The sequence below is a fragment of the Alosa sapidissima genome, chromosome 4 (assembly GCF_018492685.1).
Source record: "Alosa sapidissima isolate fAloSap1 chromosome 4, fAloSap1.pri, whole genome shotgun sequence".
Taxonomy (NCBI): domain Eukaryota; kingdom Metazoa; phylum Chordata; class Actinopteri; order Clupeiformes; family Clupeidae; genus Alosa; species Alosa sapidissima.
Genome location: NC_055960.1, coordinates 5,400,001 through 5,420,261, shown reverse-complemented (window position 1 = coordinate 5,420,261; position 20,261 = coordinate 5,400,001). Strand labels below are relative to the sequence as shown.

General features: G+C 40.2%; 1 protein-coding gene across 11 annotated transcripts in view; it reads left to right on the top strand.

Moving 5' to 3' along the window:
- The first annotated feature begins 13,435 nt into the window (after positions 1–13,435).
- The window catches only part of cadpsb (Ca2+-dependent activator protein for secretion b), an 87,695-nt gene continuing 80,869 nt past the window's right edge, over positions 13,436–20,261 (top strand). For all 11 annotated transcript variants that reach the window (XM_042088395.1, XM_042088391.1, XM_042088386.1 and 8 more), the window contains exon 1: positions 13,436–14,031. In XM_042088395.1, the coding sequence (XP_041944329.1) occupies positions 13,696–14,031 (336 nt within the window). In that variant the 5' untranslated portion in view covers positions 13,436–13,695. The remainder of the gene's footprint in view (positions 14,032–20,261) is intronic.

The window sequence follows — 20,261 nt, the reverse complement described above, 5'->3', positions numbered from 1 at the left end:
ATTGAGTCTTAAGAGAAATATGGTAGTAAAAATATACTATCAGTTATGGAGGTTCCAACCGTGAGATTAAAATTTTGGATTTAAATTGGATCTGAGAGATCTTCAACATCGTGTTTGACGGCACACTCTTAAGGTGAGGTAATTGTTTTTTTCTGGTGGTGAGATCTAGGGAGCTCCTAAACAGTTCTAGTCAGACTGGTCGGGCGTTAGAAACATTCTTTGTTTCTGGAAATGGCTCTAGGTATTGAAATAAATACCATATCGCTTCCATGAATCTAAGCTTTCGGCGTTAGAAACAGTTGTGTTTCTGGAAATAGCCTATGCATTTAAGACTAAAATGCAGTCGGTCCTATGGACACTATTCAGAATTTTGGGGTCGAAATTCTGGGGTAGTTGGGAAAAATGACCAATCTCCTGTAAAAGTCTAGCAAAAAGGGGGACTGCTCGCCTAAGAATCTCTCACCTGAAAATGAAATTGCATAAGAGTGTTACTGGTCATAACAGATGTATGAAACCATCTTTAGATTGTGTAACTAAGATCACAGTTTGAAGTAGCCTATAAAGATGTTGAACTGAAAGCGCAATGTTAATAGTTGGGCGTCGAATGACGTATTCCACCGTTTAAAGTAAAGGCATTGGAGTTGGTATGATACTGTGTTCTTCAAATTGAGAAAAGTACAACTAGTTTGAAATTGGATTGATAATGCAACTTTTAAATTATGGAGACTTATGATGGATGATCAGGATCCAAGTAATATTTGCCCCATCTGCAAAGATGGAGTTTTCTATGTTCAGTGTTATGTTCAGTGTAACTAACATGATATGTTTGTCTTGTCTTGTCTGTCTTGTCACTGCTATTGTCAACATGGGCCCTGAATGAATGAATGAATGAATGTGTGAGTGTATGTGCTGGCCAGCATGTGTGAATGTGGAAACTTAATTCCAATGGTAATAGCTTTGTACCAAAGGGAACTTTTTATAAATGTAACACAGATTTAATTTCTTTGGTGATCTACAATCACGGTCCTGTTTTTATAATGTTTTGAATATTGTTTTATGAATTTCTGCCATGTCAGAGTGGCTTTGTTGTTTGCTTTTTTTTTTTTTACCTTTGTCTTCCACACTACATGATTGCAAGTCTCTTACTCTTTGCTTTCTTATAATGTGCTTATAAGACAAATTGATTTCCAGGTTGGCTGGTGATTTCTTTAATGGTGAGCCAATGTTTAATGCAATCAAGACTGACAATTGTTGTTATTTTTGTTTGTTCTATTTTTTGTTGTTGTTGTTGTTGTTTTGTTTTATTTTTATTTCTTTCTTTTCATGTCTGGCATTCTGACCAGGGCAAGTCCAGATTACTGTTACTTTTCTTTATCTTACTGTATTTTATTTCTATGGTTTATATGGAGAACACAATGGTAAACATTTGCAATGAGCATGTATCTAGTGTTATTGTCTGTTCCTTTACACACTTCCTTTCCCCCTCTGTAATACTAAGTTTGACTCATGATTACTTAGTTTATTTTTTCTCTAGTCACTTAAAGCTGAAGATAATAAGTTATGTACTGGTTTTAGTTGTATGCTCCAGTATAAGAGCATAGACTCTGGAACTTTTTTTGTTGCTTTAAAGCACCTAGGCTATACAGATGCTGGTAGTAACTAATATAATTTCTATACTTTCTTTTGATTTGATTCTCTTTGACTTTGAATTTTATTTTTGTTATTCTGTTGCACCTTTTATTTCTTTATGTTACGGTTTATTTCATTTGATTTCCTTTTCAGTTTGTCCTGACTAGGAATACTTGTTGCTCAGATGATATGGTTAAAGATTTCCCAATTCCATTATAGGTGCTAAGATAACAGGAGGATCATTTTTATATAATCCCCATTTGAGCCTTTCCTGGCTGTGTTGTTATTTTATTTTTAGTTTATTTTTTTTATTTTTCTTCCTTGATCTCATTGGTTTAATTTCTGATGGTCTGTTTGCTTGCTTAACTGCTGATATATTTTAATTTCATTAGAAAACCTATGGGTTGAGATTTCATTTTTTTTTATGTTGTTTGTTTGTTTGTTGTTTTGTAATGATGTATTTCATACCTTTACAAGCTTTGCTCCTAGCCACCCATCACCGGATGATATTTGATGTCTACAAGCAGAACCTTACCATGTTATTTCATACAATGACGTCTTCCTGTAGTTTGTTTTGTTATCAGTTTCGGCGGCGGATCTGGTGGACAAGGGTGTGCCACCGATCCGAAGGGGGATGGTTGATGGTTTTTAACAATGGTGATGGGTGTAGATAGCCTGTTACATTATAGGTTGAGGACTTGGGCTCCTCAAGAAACTTTACTTCTTAAGAACACTGTTTAATAGATTTGGACGAGATGTTTTGTTACCACTGTCATAAGAAACATAAGAAATGTTTACATTATTACTAGGAGTTCTGTTCTGTTCACAAGCCTCAAAGTTCTTGTACCGTATTGTTTGCGTGTTTGGAGGTATAACTGAGAGGTCAAGACAGACCTGACTGCAGCTGACGTCATCTTTGAAAAATGTTGAACTCCACTGAATGATCATTTGCTTATTAGTACTGGAATGACAGCTAAAACCTCTTGCTCCAAGACATGTATTTCCAAGATCTGTTTACAGACTCTGAAGTCGCAGACCCAGAGACATCCTAACGATGCATGTCTCACTTCCCCCGCTGGCTTCTCATGGGACAGAAGTGTGATGGTGAAAGACACAGCTTATCGAAAGGGGGACAGCCCTTTGATCTGATATCCAACACCACCCCTGAAGACCCCAGCAGCACAGTGTTCCTGAGAGCAGCATTTGGAAGTCTTGTGTACCATCCCACAAAAGGACCTTGGTCAGAACATCACGAGAAAGATTGGTAGAATAGTGGACCTGCTGTGGGCAGAATAACCCCCCAAAACAGCAAGGATCCGAAGGTTCCAGGTAGTCGACCCTGACCTTCAGACTAGAGAATTTTTATTTTGTTGGTATACTATAACTGGAGAAGGAAATATTGAAGAAAAAGAAGAGGAACAAAGGGTGTGGGGGAACGCCCCCTATTAATAGAGCCAAGCGCCGCCCTAAGCATATGTTGCACACACATACACATTCTAAACATTGTGCACCACATGAAAGCAACCCACCTGTGATTTTATTCTATTGCATTGTGCACCACAAGAAGAATGGAAACTGGCTTTGGTTGCATTTTCTTAGCTGTTTCTATGGTAGATGATGTCAGTCTTTCTACTGTTGTTATTTTTATTCTCTCATGATCTGTAACCTCCTTCCACACCCTAAAAGTCCTCTGTTTATTATAAGCTGATTCATATTTTATGTGAATAGTTTAATGATCCACACCTTTACCTTGCATATTCATACTAGTAGGTCACTCCTTCTTTTGTGTGTAACTTAAATTTGGTAGACTGTTTCTGTATAGTCAGAGAAGTCAGAGAATACTGAGAATCTGGTGAAATCCATGATGGGGTGAAACAAACATGTACTTCTCTCCCTTGAGGGCCACTGGCCCCTCATTGAAAAGAATAAAGCCTGGATCCTGATCTTGCATCGTCCTGATTGAGTCTTAAGAGAAATATGGTAGTAAAAATATACTATCAGTTGATATATTTATTCCTAGCCTGATTTATGAAATTTTATTCCTAAGAACATGGCGAAAATATTTTTTTTAAGGCTACTGGCAGTATTTTCTGATTTACTGAATAACAAAAAGAGATATCCATAATTTCCTGTGTCAAAGACTTTTCATCTAATATGCCAACACAATGATAAAGTCATTTTGAACCTGGCTTTATCCAATGTTCAGATTTAGCTTTTTTAAAGTGTATGCAAATCAGCACATATTTAATTAGATCATGCCTAATTTGCATATTTGAACATTAAATTACAGAAAACTTGCAATACATTTTTTTTTCATATTAATGTAAGTAGGCCTAATCAACTGGGGAAGTTTCATAGTGATATCTGCTAGTTAATTTTTTTTACCCTATTCACCTGCAGTGCCCCGCCTTATATTCAACACATTGAACAAGAAAGGCTGAATATCAAAAATTGCTCAAGGGATATCACCGGACACCCTCTCTAATCTTATTGAGTTACCCCTTGGCAACAAGAAACAGCAAAAAAAAAAAAAACTTTAAAAGGATCTCCGGATAGTTTGACAAATTGGTCTAGAAATTATGTCAACACTACTCTTTAGTAAGACGCGTGGGTAAAAATACCTGAAACGCTTTCATTATTAAGAAAAATAAAAAAGCGTGATCACTACTTTTTTCGTTTTTTTTGTACTAAGGGCCGTCGATTGTTGATGACGCACGACGGTCCTGAGCGCTGAACTAAAAAAAAAAGAACACATCAGAGGCGTTCGCGGGCATTTCAAAAAACACTCTTCTACAGTTCATCGTCGGATCCACTTATAGAGAGCTAAAATGCCACATTGTGTGGCTGTTGGTTGTGATGCCCATTCAGGTGAATTGACCTTCCACTGTTTTCCTAGTTCTGATGCAAAGAGAAGAAAACAATGGGAAGATGCTTGTGGGCGAGTGAAACTCCCCAATTACCCGCAGCTCTGTTCTCGACATTTTAGCCCGGATTCATTTGAGGATTTTGATCGCCCACAGCTGATGAACGAGCTCATGGGGGTTCGTGGTTACAGGCGAGGACTTAAAGCTAATGCAATACCCACGATTGTTCCTCACAAGAATGCTAAACGTCCGCGTATTTCGAGTGTAAATCGTTTCGAGTGTAAAGCGCTTGTGTCCCGGCTCATGCAGAGGAAACCATGGACTGTGTCGAACCAGAGAACCATGAACTTGTCGAGGCTGTAGTGGAAAATAAAAGCGTCCAGTGTTCAACTTCTCCAATTAAAGCTGATGCAGCGACTCAGACGGATTTCGGGCTATACCAATTGGATGCAGCTGTACAGTGGCCAGCTGATGCGTACTACCAGGTGGCGACCGACCATAGTTGTTACGCACGTAAACAGGAGTTGGTAGTGGAGGATGACTACTCTCAAGATCTGTTCTTATCAGATAATGAACCCAGCGACCTGTCTCAGTCACAGCGTAGTTTATTTGATCCGGATTACACTGCAAGTGCATCAGAGTCCTCTCAAAGCACACAGGGCTCACGACCTTCAATTAATTCTCCTGATGAAGGAATTAGCACGAGTTTTTCTAGTTTTTGAGGAGCAGTTAAAAGGATCTCCGGATAGTTTGACAGCTTAGCGTTATGTGGTTAGCGATACCATTTGCGCCACAAACGTGAAAGAATAACACCCCAATGTTTTCGTTGTACCGAGATATTTTAAAACAAAGTTTTTAACTGTAAGTCGCCATTGTTGTATTGACCCATTGCATTCTGGGCCGTGACGTAGACTGGTCCCAGCGCCTCTACAAACACAGAGCGGGTAAACGCTAACGTTATTTAGTCAAACTTTAGCTAGTGAAATGTCGGCCGTTCAACCTTTTCAGTTCGAGCCTGAATGTGTTGTAAACACGGAGGAGGGTTCACAGGACAATATCATAGCCGTAGGTGAGGAGGAACAGGAGGAGGAGCAGGAGAGGATAGGGAACATGGATTGGTGTGGCTGTGACAATTGTTTGCCTATGCTTACAGAAAGGGAGAGTGTTTGCTGTCAGGAGCTCCACTTCATATCAGCAGCAGTCCAGGGTAAGGTAGCTAGGGTAGCTATATAGATTAAGCATACGGTAACTATAATGGCACAAAACCAGGTTCACCTAAATTATGGCATTTGGCTGCCGGACTATTTGCCACTTTTTCGGGAACGACCAATCCCTCTGGCTCACGGATCTATTCATCCAGAGGGGTATTTCACAAAGGCAGAATTAAGACATCCAAGATAAGTGATAAAGCGAGGTTTGACATAGCGTTGTCTGGTCATCCTAGCTCAACTCGTTTCACTAATGCCAATCCAGGACGAGTAGGAGCGCCTATGTCAAGCCAGGTGTAAGTAATTCAGGATGTGTGCGCGTTCTCGTTTCTGCTCCAAAGTGCCCACGGTTGGAATAAAAAAGATGCGGAAAATAGCGTCATTCACACAAAGTGAACAACCGCTTTTGATATAGACTAACAATGAAGTAAAGTTATCCTTTTTGGAATGGGGAATCATGGCTATTTCTGTAAAACAGCAGAAGTAGGCGTGGTAGACCAACTGAATGCAAATTTACGTATGCACCCACGTGTGAGTGCTTCCTTGTCTCGGCACGCAACATCATTAAGAAAGAGAACATTGAATTAAGACATTAAGACATTGAGAACTTTGAAAAAGCACTGGTAGTTTACTTACAAGACGATTTATACAGACAGTATCTTCACGAAGTTTAGCGTTTGCAGCCATCTTGAATTTAGTCACGATAAGTCGAGCAACGAGTAAGAATGAACAGCTATGATAAGGGATCAGATTCCAAAAATAATTCAGTGGAAATGCATGGATTCCAGTTGATGCTACTGGAAGAAATTGGAATCCATGCATTTCCACTGAATTATAGTAAACTACCAGTGCTTTTTCAAAGTTCTCAATGTCTCGTTTTAAATGTCAGGGCCCTAGGAAGTCTACCAATGAAGTGTGGAGATACATTGAGCCTCGTAAATGGGTGTAAAACAGTGATTTATTTGCATGGCTAGCCCGATGCCGAAGCACCACTACTGAAAAAGTTGTTGGTAGCATCGGCTAACTAGCGCCAGATTTTGGAGTGCAGGGGACAAGTCGAGATGGGCTATGAGACATACGTTCACACTCGGTATCATGTTTCAATACACTTTAGGTCAATATCACACCGGAATTCTCCTTTAATATTATAGTTGAAAATACCTTCGAAAACTTGCCCCTCCACTTCCAATCAACTACAGTAGGCTAATCATCAAACGTCTATCAATAAAATAAGCAAACAATGAGTACCTAGGCCTATGTTAATAATTATAAGGCTATCACAATTAAAATAATAACCATATGGTAGTAGGCAGACAATCTGTTTTGTTTTGCGAGCAAATACATTTAGCAAATAGTTTATAAATGGAATAAAGCTCCTTAAAATTAGCACGGAGGTCTGATGTGAATGACAGCTAGCTGAACCAATAAGACCACATAATTACCATTAGAATTAACTTCTAATTAGAATTAGCTTGGCTGTTAGGCTGTTGACTTCTAATTAGAATTAGCTTGGCTGTTAGCCTGGTCGGGACCAGGCTAGATGCAGAGAATAAATCCCCATGGTAACTTATGTGCCATCTCTTTTGTGAAACCAAGTCAAGGCTAAATTCATCCAGGATAACCTAAAAATCCCAGTTTAATCCCTTATCTAGGTTTTGTGAAATACCCCTCTGGCTGTTCTAAGAGCAAACTTTTATAAACTAAGATCGTTTGAGCATAAAAATATGTTTTGATAACATGTCTAGTGACAAAGTTGTGGTGTATTGCTGTAATCTTCGTTCAGTTAATGTCTACAATCTTTAGTTTTTCACTTATTAGTCTGAAAATCGTGATAAAACTGGAGGCATTTGTATATGGTTGCCTAGCAACAAAACGTTTCAGTAACATGAACATTGATGATAGCAATGTTGATGTGGCAAGATTAGCTCAAGTGGTTAAGCAGCAGATCATGTGGCAGACCAGGGTTCAATTCCTTAGAAGTGTATGAAGTTTGTCTTTGTCAATCTTTTGTTTTTCAGTTATTAATAAGATTGGTGTGGATCACTAAGAGCTCACTTGTTAAAGCATGGGGTTTCCCTGTTATTATTAAAAAAACACATTTTGACAGAATATGAGATACTGCATACTGCAGGCTCTGCTTTACTCTCTATACAAGTTGTACCTGCCCATTAGTTCCTCTGATCCTAGTATGCTGAATTCCTTAAATGAATGTCTTTGTGACAAAAAACTGGATGTCAAACAATTTCCTCCAGTTGAATTCTGACAAAACAGAAGTCCTCATCATTGGATCCCAGCACATAGTGAAACAAATGATACCATCCTTAGGTCCCTTTCAATTTTTAGACTGTGTAAAACCTGTTGCAAAGAATCTTGGTGTCTGGTTTGACAGTAATTTAAAGGGACACCAGGCAACGTTTTTGTGTTAATTAATCATCTTCGTAAGTCGGTATATGGTTAAATGACTCATTACGGGGCGAATGAAGGCTCTCTCGCCCGCCCCTACTGCCTGTAGGAAGAATATCCCACTTGCAAGTTCCGTGTATCCTACCCGCTGACCGAAGCAGGATCAGTTTACAGCACAGAGGCAGGCTAAGGAAACGCTAGAGATTGTTGCAAACGTGTGTATAATGGCAGAGCCGGCGAAGAAGCAGCGAAAACCCTTGACGGAAGATGCAAAGAAAAGGAAAAGAGCTTCAGACCGAGCGAGGGGGAGTTTCGTAGAGAAAAAGCATCAGGCTTGCCTGGTGTCCCTTTAAGCTTTGAACGTCACATCACAAAGCTCATACAGTCTAGTTCCAATCACCTTAGGCAGCTGTGGCCTACTGTTTAGCACTTCGGACTTGTAACCGGACGGTTGCCGGTTCAAACCCTGACAAGTAGGCCACGGCTGAAGTGCCCTTGAGCAAGGCACCTAACCCCTCGCTGCTCCCCGAGCGCCGCTGTTGTTGCAGGCAGCTCACTGTGCCGGGATTAGTGTGTGCTTCTGTTCACTGTGTGCAGTGTGTTTCACTAATTCACGGATTGGGATAAATGCAGAGACCAAATTTCTCTCACGGGATCAAAAGAGTATATATACTATACTTATATACCTCAGAAATATTTCCAAGATTAGTTCCATCTTAACTTTTAAAGACACTGAGACCATTATACATGCATTTATTTCTTCACGCCTGGATTACTGCAATAGTCTTTTTTCTTGTCTGAACTGTTCAGAATTCAGCTGCCCGGCTTCTTACTAAGACAAAGTACTGTAATCACATTACTCCTGTTTTAGCCTCACTGCACTGGCTCCCAGTAAGCTTTAGAATTGATTTTAAGATTCTTCTGATTACTTCTAAAGCTCTACATGGCCTGTCTCCCAACTACATATCTGATCTCCTAGTACCTTATACACCTGAGCGTACTTTAAGATCATCTGGTAGTGGTTTCCTAACTATTCCTAAGGTCAATCTCAAAACTAAAGGGGAGAGAGCACTTAGTGTCAGGGCACCTAGGCTCTGGAATGACCTGCCTGATGAAATGTGTTAAGTTTATTAAGTTTTATTTCAGTGTCAAGTTTTATTTCAGTAAGTTTTATTTCAGTGTCAAGTTTTATTTCAGTAAGTTTTATTTCAGTGTCAAGTTTTATTTCAGTGTAAGTTTATTTTCCTTTTTCAAATTTATCTTAAGTTCTAATTAAATTAGTATTTGATTGTTATATTATTATGTCTTATTTGCATTTTCATTTATGTTGATATTGTACAGCACTTTGTAACTTTGTTTTGAAAAGTGCTATATAAATAAAGATTATTATTATTATTATTATTATTATTATTATTATTATTATTATACTGAAGTACCGTTGCAGAGCAGTGTGTCACTTTAGCCACTAAGGGCACCCATCAGGACCTGACCGCGAGGCTATGAACAGTAAATTTACATTTAGACTGGGTGGGATTATTACATAATACTCAATAGGAGTCTTCTACCCACCCTCTCATTAGAATTTGCATAATAGCTGTTTCAGGCAACTAGTGAGCTGCTTCACTGCCACACATGCAAACTAGTGAGACTTCAATTGTTCCACTAGTTAACTAGTGGACAAAAACGGTCAGCTTGTTTCTCTTTTTAGGTGTAAGTAGTTAACTAGTGAACAAAATATACATGCCACTAGTTAACTAGTAAGGCCCACAACACCCTCACTAGTAAACTAGTGGGTATTTTTGCCTTTACATGTTGACCATTTTGGCATCTCACTAGTTTACTAGTGGGGCTGAAATGGCCTTCACTAGTTAACTAGTGGGCGTTTTGGAGTACACTAGTAAACTAGTGACACTTTTTGTACCTCACTAGTTAACTAGTCGAATGGAAATTGCCATCACTAGTTCACTAGTGGGTGTTTTGGTGTACACTAGTAAACTAGTGACACTTTTTAGACCTCACTAGTTAACTAGTGGGCATTTGTGTCTTCACTAGTTAACTAGTGAGCAGTTCTGCCTTCACTAGTTTACATGTAAGTGTGACATTGAAGCCACTAGTTTACTAGTTAAAGTTCCTTTGGCCAGCATGTTAACTTGTGTGCCACATGCAAATGTTGTGGGTGGGATTTTGTGAAATTCTGCGCTGTGATTGGTTGTCATGTTCTATTGGGACATAGGGAGCCAATAGAAAGCCTCAATTTCCAGAGTTCTCCGCCTCCTAATTTTAATTCTGCGCCACTAGCTGACTAGTGTGAATTTAGGCATCAACTAGTTTACTAGAATACATTTATGACCTCACTAGGTTTAACTAGTTTGGACAAAGGATGCATCAACTATTTAACTAGTGAGCCTGCTGCCATCACCTAGCTAGCTAGTAAGCCATTTATGGTTCACTAGTTAACTAGTGACATTGACCTATACTCCAACTAGTTAACTAGTGAGGAGTTTTGCCTTTACTAGTAAACATGTGCACATTTTTGGCTGTCACTAGTTAACTAGTGAGACCCAAAAGCCTTCAACTAGCTGACTGGTATGCATTTTGGCCTTTACTAGTTAACTAGTGGACATTTCTGGCTCTCACTAGTTAACTAGTGAAGCTAATATGTGTTCACTAGTTAACTAGTGGGCATTTATTCTGTCACTAGTTAACTACTGTGCACAAAAATGGCTCACTAGTTAACTAGTTGACAAAAATGGCTTGCATGTTGGCCTGATATCAAGATATCAGAATAAATGCTCAAGCGGCTGGCCAAATTACATAGAAGTTAACAAGTGGGAATTTGACATTCAGTAGTCAGCTAGTAAACATTTTTGTACCTTACAAGTTGACTAGTAAAATATAGAAGTCTTTAAACTAGTTAACTAGTGCACATTTCAGTGTCCAATAGTTAACTAGTGAACATGCTGAGCATTACTAGTTAACTAGTAAGATATTAAACATATTAACTAGTTAACTAGAGAGAATTTAGACCTTACTAGTTAACTAGTGGGCATTTTGGCTGTCACTAGTTAACTAGTTCACACAGAAATGGCTCACTAGTTAACTAGTGGACAGAAATGGCTTGCATGTACATGACAATTATGCCTGATATCAAGATATCTGAATACATGCTCAATCGGCTTGCCATAACTTTCACTGGACCAGCTTCACCACACTTGGTCAGAGTGGAGGTGTGATAAAAATGATATGTGCGTGCCAGTTGAAGTCCCCCCCTTTATGGTGAAGGTGCCAGTTTCAGTGTTGTCTTTGGTGTTTCCAACATAAACTAATAACCCATTGTGTTTGGCCAGATTAATGATTTTTTGTGCTCAGAAATGACTTAGAATACAGTAATTACAGTAATTTCTGCCTCTGAGCAAGATTACCTTAATTACTGACCATGGATCCAGATAATACATCCAGCAGGCTACCATAACAACGTAATTTTTTTAATTACATGTCCTCTGCAAGATCAATATCACTGCAGATACCTGAGAATATGATAAACCATATCACATCAGCCATATGGAGAGCTGTGCTGAGCAACCACATTATGGCAATATAATTTGCTAAATTCAGGGTTAATGTTCTTGAGAGGTAAGCCTCTCTATTTTTCTCTGGTCTCCCTCCAACATCCATTTCTCTATTTGTCTCAAGTCTCATTTTCAACTCAGGAGGCTGATATAAGGGCAAAAGGTCTCGCAAGTTCTGAAATATCTATCAGTGTTGCTACTGAATGGATCCCACTGGATTACCCTGAGATATATTTAGCCTTTTCCGTGGAGGTGCTGCCCTCTGAGAGACTGCATTTTGCTGAATCATTGTCGATGGTTCTGTTCACAAGGTTATTCTCTGACAAACAAAACAATTTTAGTTGTCACAGCTGCCCCTATTTTTTATTTTTATTATTATATTTTTTTTAAATAACTGACAATAAAGGATGAATGCTTCAGCCTTTCCAAATGGCCAGATTGTTTTGGTCTTAATAAAGAATATTATTTTCTAACAGGCTCGACATTCAATAATCACAAAGAGTTGATTAATGTAATGAAAATGATTACATCCGATTTGTAATAAGTGCCCTACGGTAAACAGAAATGACTAATGTGTTCAGCAGCTCACTTCTGACGATAGCAAACCACACTTTCAGAATTCCACTCTCGCAACATGAAGCCAGAAACTAGCAGCACTGTCATAAGTGCCATGATGAGTAATGGTCTTGTGCCCATGGCTATCCACCTCAACCCCAGACTGGGCCTAGTCTTTGATCAGAAGCAGGCACAAATCAAAAGAATTGATTTTAGACTTGGACCTCCCCATCAGAAAAATGGCCAATCAATAAGCGAGTGTTGTTTTTATTACACACTGAAACGTCTCGACTTTTCGGGTTATTGCTTGGACAACCACAGAGAGTTTGCTTAGGTCAACGACAAACAATATGTTCAAAGTATTCAGATAGATGGCTAAAGGTCAAAATGGCACCAGTGTGTGTGTGTGTGTGTGTCTGTGTGAGTGTGAGTGACTGTGTTTATGTAACTCTTAACTCAGCCAATGGGTGGTTGCAGTATGTATTACAGAGTCAGAGTTGGAAAAACTGTCTGTTGTTGAGCCAAAACTTAAAGGCTATAAGTATAATTAAGTTTGTCTTGAAATTGGACTTCAATTATCTTCAATGTAACCTCTGGTTTATGTGTTTAATGCTAATACAAGTTTTGTTTATATTTGATCTGCAGCCAAAGTGGTGTGCTCAGGGTGTATATGTGGGTGTGTATGTCGAAGTGTTTAAAAGCACAACACCTGATATAATGCAATCATGTCCGAATGATTAACGTAAATGAGAGAGGCATGGGTTTTTGCAATAACCGTAAAAAAGCCCACTGACTGCTTAAATTCACCCGCATTAACAGTGTTAACAGTGTGTCATTAACAGTGTGACATAGACGATTTTCCACATAGGTTGCACAATTTAGTTACACAGAGACGAGTGATGGCCTACACATTAGACTCACCACGGCCGCTCATCAGAATGTAAACCGAGAGGGAAAATCGCTTCATTTCAATGCGCTCTGCGACTCGAGCCATCGCAGATATATTCCAGGACCATGGCCAGCGCCACTCGCATGGCTGGAAGTGGCCATCGCTCGCACCTCTCAAGAGCTACTTCAAGGGCCTGCGCTCTCCCTCTCTCTCTCTCTCTCCCCTCTCTCTCTCTCAATGTTGCGCTTGCCCCCTCCCCACCTCCTCCTCGCGGTGACTGGCGAACGGAGACACAGCGCGCACACGTAAGCAGCGGCAGCAGTGAGCTAGAGCAACGCTAGGAGATTGCAGTGTCCGCGTCCGCATCTTCACGGGCAGCAGACGTGATTGAGCATTTGCTGGGACAGAGAAGATTGTGGGTTCGCATCGAGCTCAAGATAACATTAGATTAGCAGTTGAGGTAGAAGGTTTTAGGGCATTTTTTATTTTACTTATATTTATTATCCGTCCGGTAGTAGCCTATTGTTACCATTCCGACGTTTCAGTGCCTCGCAAGGTTACCGCAGTTGTAGGACAAAATGTTGGATCCATCATCCAGCGAGGAGGAATCAGAGGGGATAGTAGAGGAGGAAAGCAAGGAGGTGATGGCACCTCAGTCCGGATCCCGAATCTCACCGAGCAGGACAAGCGAAAGCTCGGGAGGGCTCCAGCCAGGTAGCCGAGGCAGCAGTGCTCGGCCGTCCAGCCCAAGTCCGTCGGCAGTTAGCGAGCATGAGAAAGAGGAGGTGGAGAAATTGCAGAGGGAGGAAGAGGACCGAAAGAAGAAGCTGCAACTCTATGTCTTTGTGATGCGATGCGTTGCCTATCCCTTCAACGCCAAACAGCCGACCGACATGGCGAGGCGACAGCAGAAGGTAGGGAAAGGGGTTGAGGGTAGTTTACCAGTCTCAGGGAAGTAATTTCTGGCTAACCTTGAATTGTTGACGGCCGACTTATAACCTGCATGAACTGCATGGTCACCTAAGCAATCAGCACAAATCATTAACACGGTCCAAGGAGCGATTATTCTATGTAGTAATGACCTACGCGTAGTGCGGGGGACATGAGGCCCCCATTGATGTCTGAAGATGTGGAGACTAGTGGGACGGACGAGAAGGCTATTTCAATTAGCTTCACGGGTTTCGTCAGAGGGGAACCAAACCGATTGAAATCTCTAATCAGGTCGAGAATTCATCTGGCGCCCCGTTGACGGATAATGCTGCTAGACTGATGGAGCAGGACCAAAATAAAGCCGTGTCATTGCGATAGTAGGCTACATCTCGATAGTCATGTGATGAGCACATACGGAGTCGGATGCTCCGCGTTCTTGCCGTAGCGGGATGCGTTTGTGTTTGCGCCATCTCTCTTGCCTCAATGAGTCCCTTCCCAAGGTGACTCTTGCTGGGGGCAAACTGCACGCATGGGATGTTTAGAACCGAGAGATATGTCCTCATGACATCGCTGATAAATTAATCCATTTGATGCATTCTCACAACTCACTATTTGTATAATTCATTGATTGGACTAGGTGTTTTTCTTTCTTAATATATTACGTGTTTCAGGCTATACCCTCAATGGTTAACAGATCACTATCTATAGATGCAGCTATATTTTCTTTTAACAGATAATGCTGCATTTTCCTCATCAAAGTCCTTTTTAAACCAAGGGTAGAATGTTGTGACATACCATAAAGGTCGCAAAGTGGAATGATTCACTGTACTCTCTGTTAGATATTAAATAGACAAATAACCAGTCAGGCTTTGATCTTTAATAAACACCTCATTTTGACATTTCTCACCTCTGTGCTTTGACCTTTTAGCAGAGTGAAGATGTTTAATAGATGTTTTCACAGCTGCCTAACCATGACAGCACATTTGCTAAGGAAATCAGGAAATGCTAAGCTGATGAATATATGCTTTTGTTTAAAACTTTGAGCTTATGTCATTTTCCTATAAAGGAATGTGCCCTGCCCACTCTACCACACAGGATAAGTTTGATTTCAAATCTGCAGTGAGATAGTGAAATACTTACCTGTTAACTCAGAATAAAAGCCTGAGAAATACCCGTTCACTGAACAAAATACATATTAAATGAAAACCAGATGTGGGAATTGGAAGTGATGTAGTTTGCTGTTGGTCACATTGATTATTATGTAAATTCAGTAACTTTCAAGATTAGTGTCTGATAGGAGTTGCAGCCAAGACTTAGAAGCACGTTGAATGCCATCTAAGATGCCCATAAAGTATTGTGCACTTTTGTCGCCAGATATTTATAAGCTATGAAATGCATGTGTGTGTAGACATTCAGACCTTTATAACTCTTTGGTGTTTCAAGCATGTGAGCAAATCTTGACTTGACCTGCCAAACATGCAACAGTATATATATCTACCATGTTCCAAAATCATATTGTGTTATGTTTATTATCAATTACCAAATCTAGGTATCATTTCTGTCACAGCAAACAGTAATCAATAGTATCCCTAATTGAACTGGACCCACCATTCAGCTGACTTATTTGCTCCTCCTCTTTTCATTGAGGGTTGTTCGTCACCAGTAGCTATTGTATTACTCAGGGTTCCACTGGTTTGCATGCCAGTGATATTGCATATGGGTATCATATTTTTATCATGCCTTGTCATCCATGACCTGAAGTGATCAACTTTTACCAATAATAATTACCCTTATGAACTACTTATTATAATTATTAAGTACTTTTTTGAGATTGACCTCATTTATTTCAGTCAGAGGACTTATTTCTTGGAGCAGTAGTTCGTCTGAGCTATAGTGCCACTTTTCGCAACAATCTAATGCTTCATCAACAATCTAAAAGCAAATTGCAACAGAGTGAATCATGACCAGATTACCACATCCCACACCCTCATAAAATGACAAGAGGAAGTGTTGTTGGTTAATCTGCTGTGAGCATGCTGGCTTCTCTTGAGCAGATGCATGTGTCCTTGTTTCGCAGGCCTGATCAAAAGGCCCATATGGTTTGAAGTGCTGTAATCAATAAGGCACTGTGGCCCTGCACTCCTGGAGAGGGTCAATACTGTGTCATTACAAGGAACCATGCCGGAGCCACCAAGAGTAGCCAGGGGTGTGGGCTGGCTGTGTTGGATGTATTGTTGCCGTAACCTGTGCTGTTGGTGTCATTGTGAGATTTGAAGCACAGTGGCATGCTCAGTTCATTTATGTTTGTGTCCCTTTTTTGTCATGTGACAGGGAGATTTAATTTGAATAAAAATATTGTTTTTAGAACAGCTTTCTATAAAGGCAGACAGGTCAGATAGTTTAGCTTGTAGCTTACCTTTGGCTAGCAAGGGCATCCTATCATCAGCCACACAAGACCATCATTCACCCTCCCCTGCTCACAGCTCAATGGATCAGTGTAGCTATTGCTCCACACTAGGAAACACAGCCAAATGATCACAGATGGACACTCTCTATATCCTTATCACACTGACACTGTTGGATACACCTCATGTCAAAATGTTGTTTTGTATTGGTGCAGGTTAATGTACTGCGATGTTATGTTACATTTGACTAAGAACATATTATGCTAGCACAATCCTTTTTTTTTGTTTGCCCCATGCCCGCTATGTTTATGAACGAGTGTGAAATAAAGAGGGAACCAGAGGCATGTTGCAGCCTGATATTTATTCTTTACACACACATTATGTTTATCTGTGTGTTTATGTTTGTGGTTATGTGCCTCTTTCGTATTCTTCAACATTTTGAGTTCTCAGACAAGGATTCTTTCTCTCTTTGAGGACCTCTGAGAGTATTAAGGACTGTTAGGGAGTTTATAAATAATTAAGTTGCGTCAGGCATGCTGTATATTTATTATAAATGGAATGAAATTATAAGACATAATGGACAGAGATATAATATCTACAATAAAATATAATGCATGTTTATCACTTCCAATATATGTGACTGAAATAAGTAAAGTTGCAGATTTTTATGGTAAAGCTAGTGCCAAATCTCTTTCCCATTTTGGAGCCTTCTTTAAATCATCTAGTGACATCTTATTTTTTCGATTTAGTACTAGTTTTACAAATCGTAGCGTCATGAGTAGAGCCTTCATTTTGCAACATAATGAAGCTACACATGCAGATATTCCAGAATACATTTGACAAAATCATTTAGGCACATTTGCCCAAGTGGTACTGTGCTTTGTACTATGGGAGTAACACAGTAGCATACTGGCGATTGAGCCTGACGCATTTGCACTGCGGTTGGCCTGTGCTGTGCTTTCTGTTCCTCGCGATAGTTGTCTGCGGGCAGGGTAATGAATGGGCTATCGCCAGCAGACAGGCCTTTTTGCCCATTGTTTGGGGCAGGCTGTTGCTCCTTGACGTGCTGAGCAGTGACCCTGTGAAAGACAAACACAATGGAGCAATTACAGACTGTCACTTTCCATCGGGCCCTTTGAAAAATCATTTACCTCCAGTGGACGCAGTGAAAGTGCTATTCTCTGTGGCCCACGACACATACTTTAGTGGTGGCACTCTGGGCGCTTTCTTTTCTTTGTCACCATTTTATTTCTGTCAAACCCAAAATGTAGGTATGTTAGGACAGGCATACATGCAAGGAGAAGAGTTTGTATAAATATGTTTATTTAAACACTTCCATAAGCATGAATGTTCATGGGATCCACATTACCACCATTTAAAATGAGTTGTGTTGAATTTTAAGGATTTTTTGACCACAGCTTGATTTAAAAAAATGTGATCATGAAAAAAACTAGACACTTTGCACACCAAAATTATTTCTTTGACCAAGAACACTTTTCCAGAAGTCGAAAATGTCTCCTGCAGACCTTTAAAATCCAAAGTGCTGCCCTTAAGCGTGATTTCCTTTCAGCTCCCTTTGAAAGCACACTAACACAACAGGCAAGCCAGCAAATGCCCATGACTGAGTTTCTAATGGAGGAGAAGTTGCTGAAACTGGATTTGACTGACTGTACCCAAGTGAGTTGCTAACCCAATCAGTGGGTCTGTTGCTTAGTGCTGCCCACAGTGGGCTGTGAAGAGATTAGCTCGTCAGCCCCCTGTTCCCGTGTGCTACACCCCCTGCGACTCCTAACCCACCTACCTGAGCGCCAGGGCTGCCAGGAGGCTCTTGAGCAGGGACCATTGGGTCTGATCAGCTCGTTCGGCTCCAAAATGAGATGCTAATCACTATGCCATTGTGCTGGAGCTCTGTGTTAGCGGAGACGACGATGAGGCAAAAGTCATACATTTCTCCCAGACAAACTCTTGTGGGAAGACTAATCTTGTTTTGTGACTGAAGATTATGAATCTCTCTGTCTCTCTGTTTGTTTGTGTGTGTGTGTGTGTGTGTGTGTGTATAAGAGAGAGAGAGAGAGAGAGAGAGAGAGAGAGAGAGAGAGAGGTAGAATGGGGTGAAAACAACTGAAGCAAGAACATAGACAAGATTGACAGAAAGATGGGAGACTGGAAAAGCTCTGAAAAAAACCCTCTTGTTTTGAAGATATGTGAAAGTATCAAGTGCTTTTAATTACAGTGCCAGATTTATGTTTATTTTGAATACGTTATATCTAACAATCATTTTGATCTAGTTAAAGTGGGCTACTCCAAGCGTCATTCAGTTGAAGCCGCACAATCAGGTGCTTCACAGCGGAAAGACAGTTGACTAGTAAAAGAAAGAAAATAGACTGGAGCACACTGATTCAACTTGCAGTCTACTAGTGCAAACATAAACGAGTAACGTTTTGACACCACTGTATCTTTGATCTTTTCTATGCCCCAAAACTTAAGTGATGCTGCTGAGCCATGATTAACCTGTGCATAATGTTGAGTCATTGCATACTGTAGTTCATGTTACTGTATGTGTACGTATTGCAGTCTTATGTTCAGAGATTCGAGCCTTTAACACTCTTTTGGTTTGACCAAACCACAGGGACATTTCAACAACATATAAACAACATCATCATAAATTGTTTTGATTTTTGCCCAGGGAACAGAAGAGGCTAATTGTGCCTATAGCAGCAAGTCCTTCTCTATCATCGTGTCATGGTCTTGCCACTGACTACTGTGCACCACTGAGGCCACCATCTCCAACACCAATCTGTTCAATAATGGTCAAAAATGGGAATGGTTAATACTTGGGGATAGATAATGTGATTAGACTCTTCACTGCTGTAGCCATCTTTTCCTCAGATCACATTTACTCTGTGATGTTACTCATCTTGTGTGATGAACGCAGCCTTTGCATTTCGTAAGTGGCATTCCAGAGCCAAAGGCATGAGTTTAACATAGCATCTACAATGCTTAGTGTGACCATTCGGAACTCGAATATTTTGAACTTGGAAAACTGCATTAAAATGGCACTTGAAGTCAGAGCTCCGACTAAGAAACTTTGGTAAAAAAAAATAGATTCTGGCATTCAGTGAGGTGTGTCATTTAATGAATTCGACATCATTTTCAATAAGACGATGCACCTAACGGCTGATTCAGACTAGCTGTGTGACGTGAGCGTGTCAGTTGCGTGGCGCGTCCGTGTTTATTTCGGCTCCTATGTTAACAGGTTAGCTTGCACACTGCCTGGCTCAAGCCGTGTCGAAAACGCGTACATGCTAGAAATAGGACCAACGCCTATTTTTCACTCAACACTGTGTTCAACGGTGTTCACACCTTTTATGCAGGATGGCGAATAATGCCAGAACATCTCATGTCTTGAGGAGGCTGTATAAAAAGCCCTCACATGCAGTCGCTTATGATTAGCATGGTTTATGTGAGTTTAGAAGTTGTTTATTGATGATAAATCTTTAAATAGCTTTAAAAACTGAGGAAAACTGGACTGAGGAAAATATGTAACAGGATTTTTAACAGAACAGACATAAAATCAGGGTTTATTGCCGAATCCTCCTTACTGGTAGATGATTTGCAATATATGCTCTAAACATTTGTAATGGAGCTGGTGAAATATAATTTTATATGTCCATTTTAGGGCAATGTGAGTGTGTGTGTGTGTGGGGGGGGGGGGGGGGTAGTTTAGTGTGTAAGCATGCTTCCTGCCTTTGCAATTTGTGGTGAAACTAGAAGCATCTTTATATATCTGTATTATTAGATGTGATTAG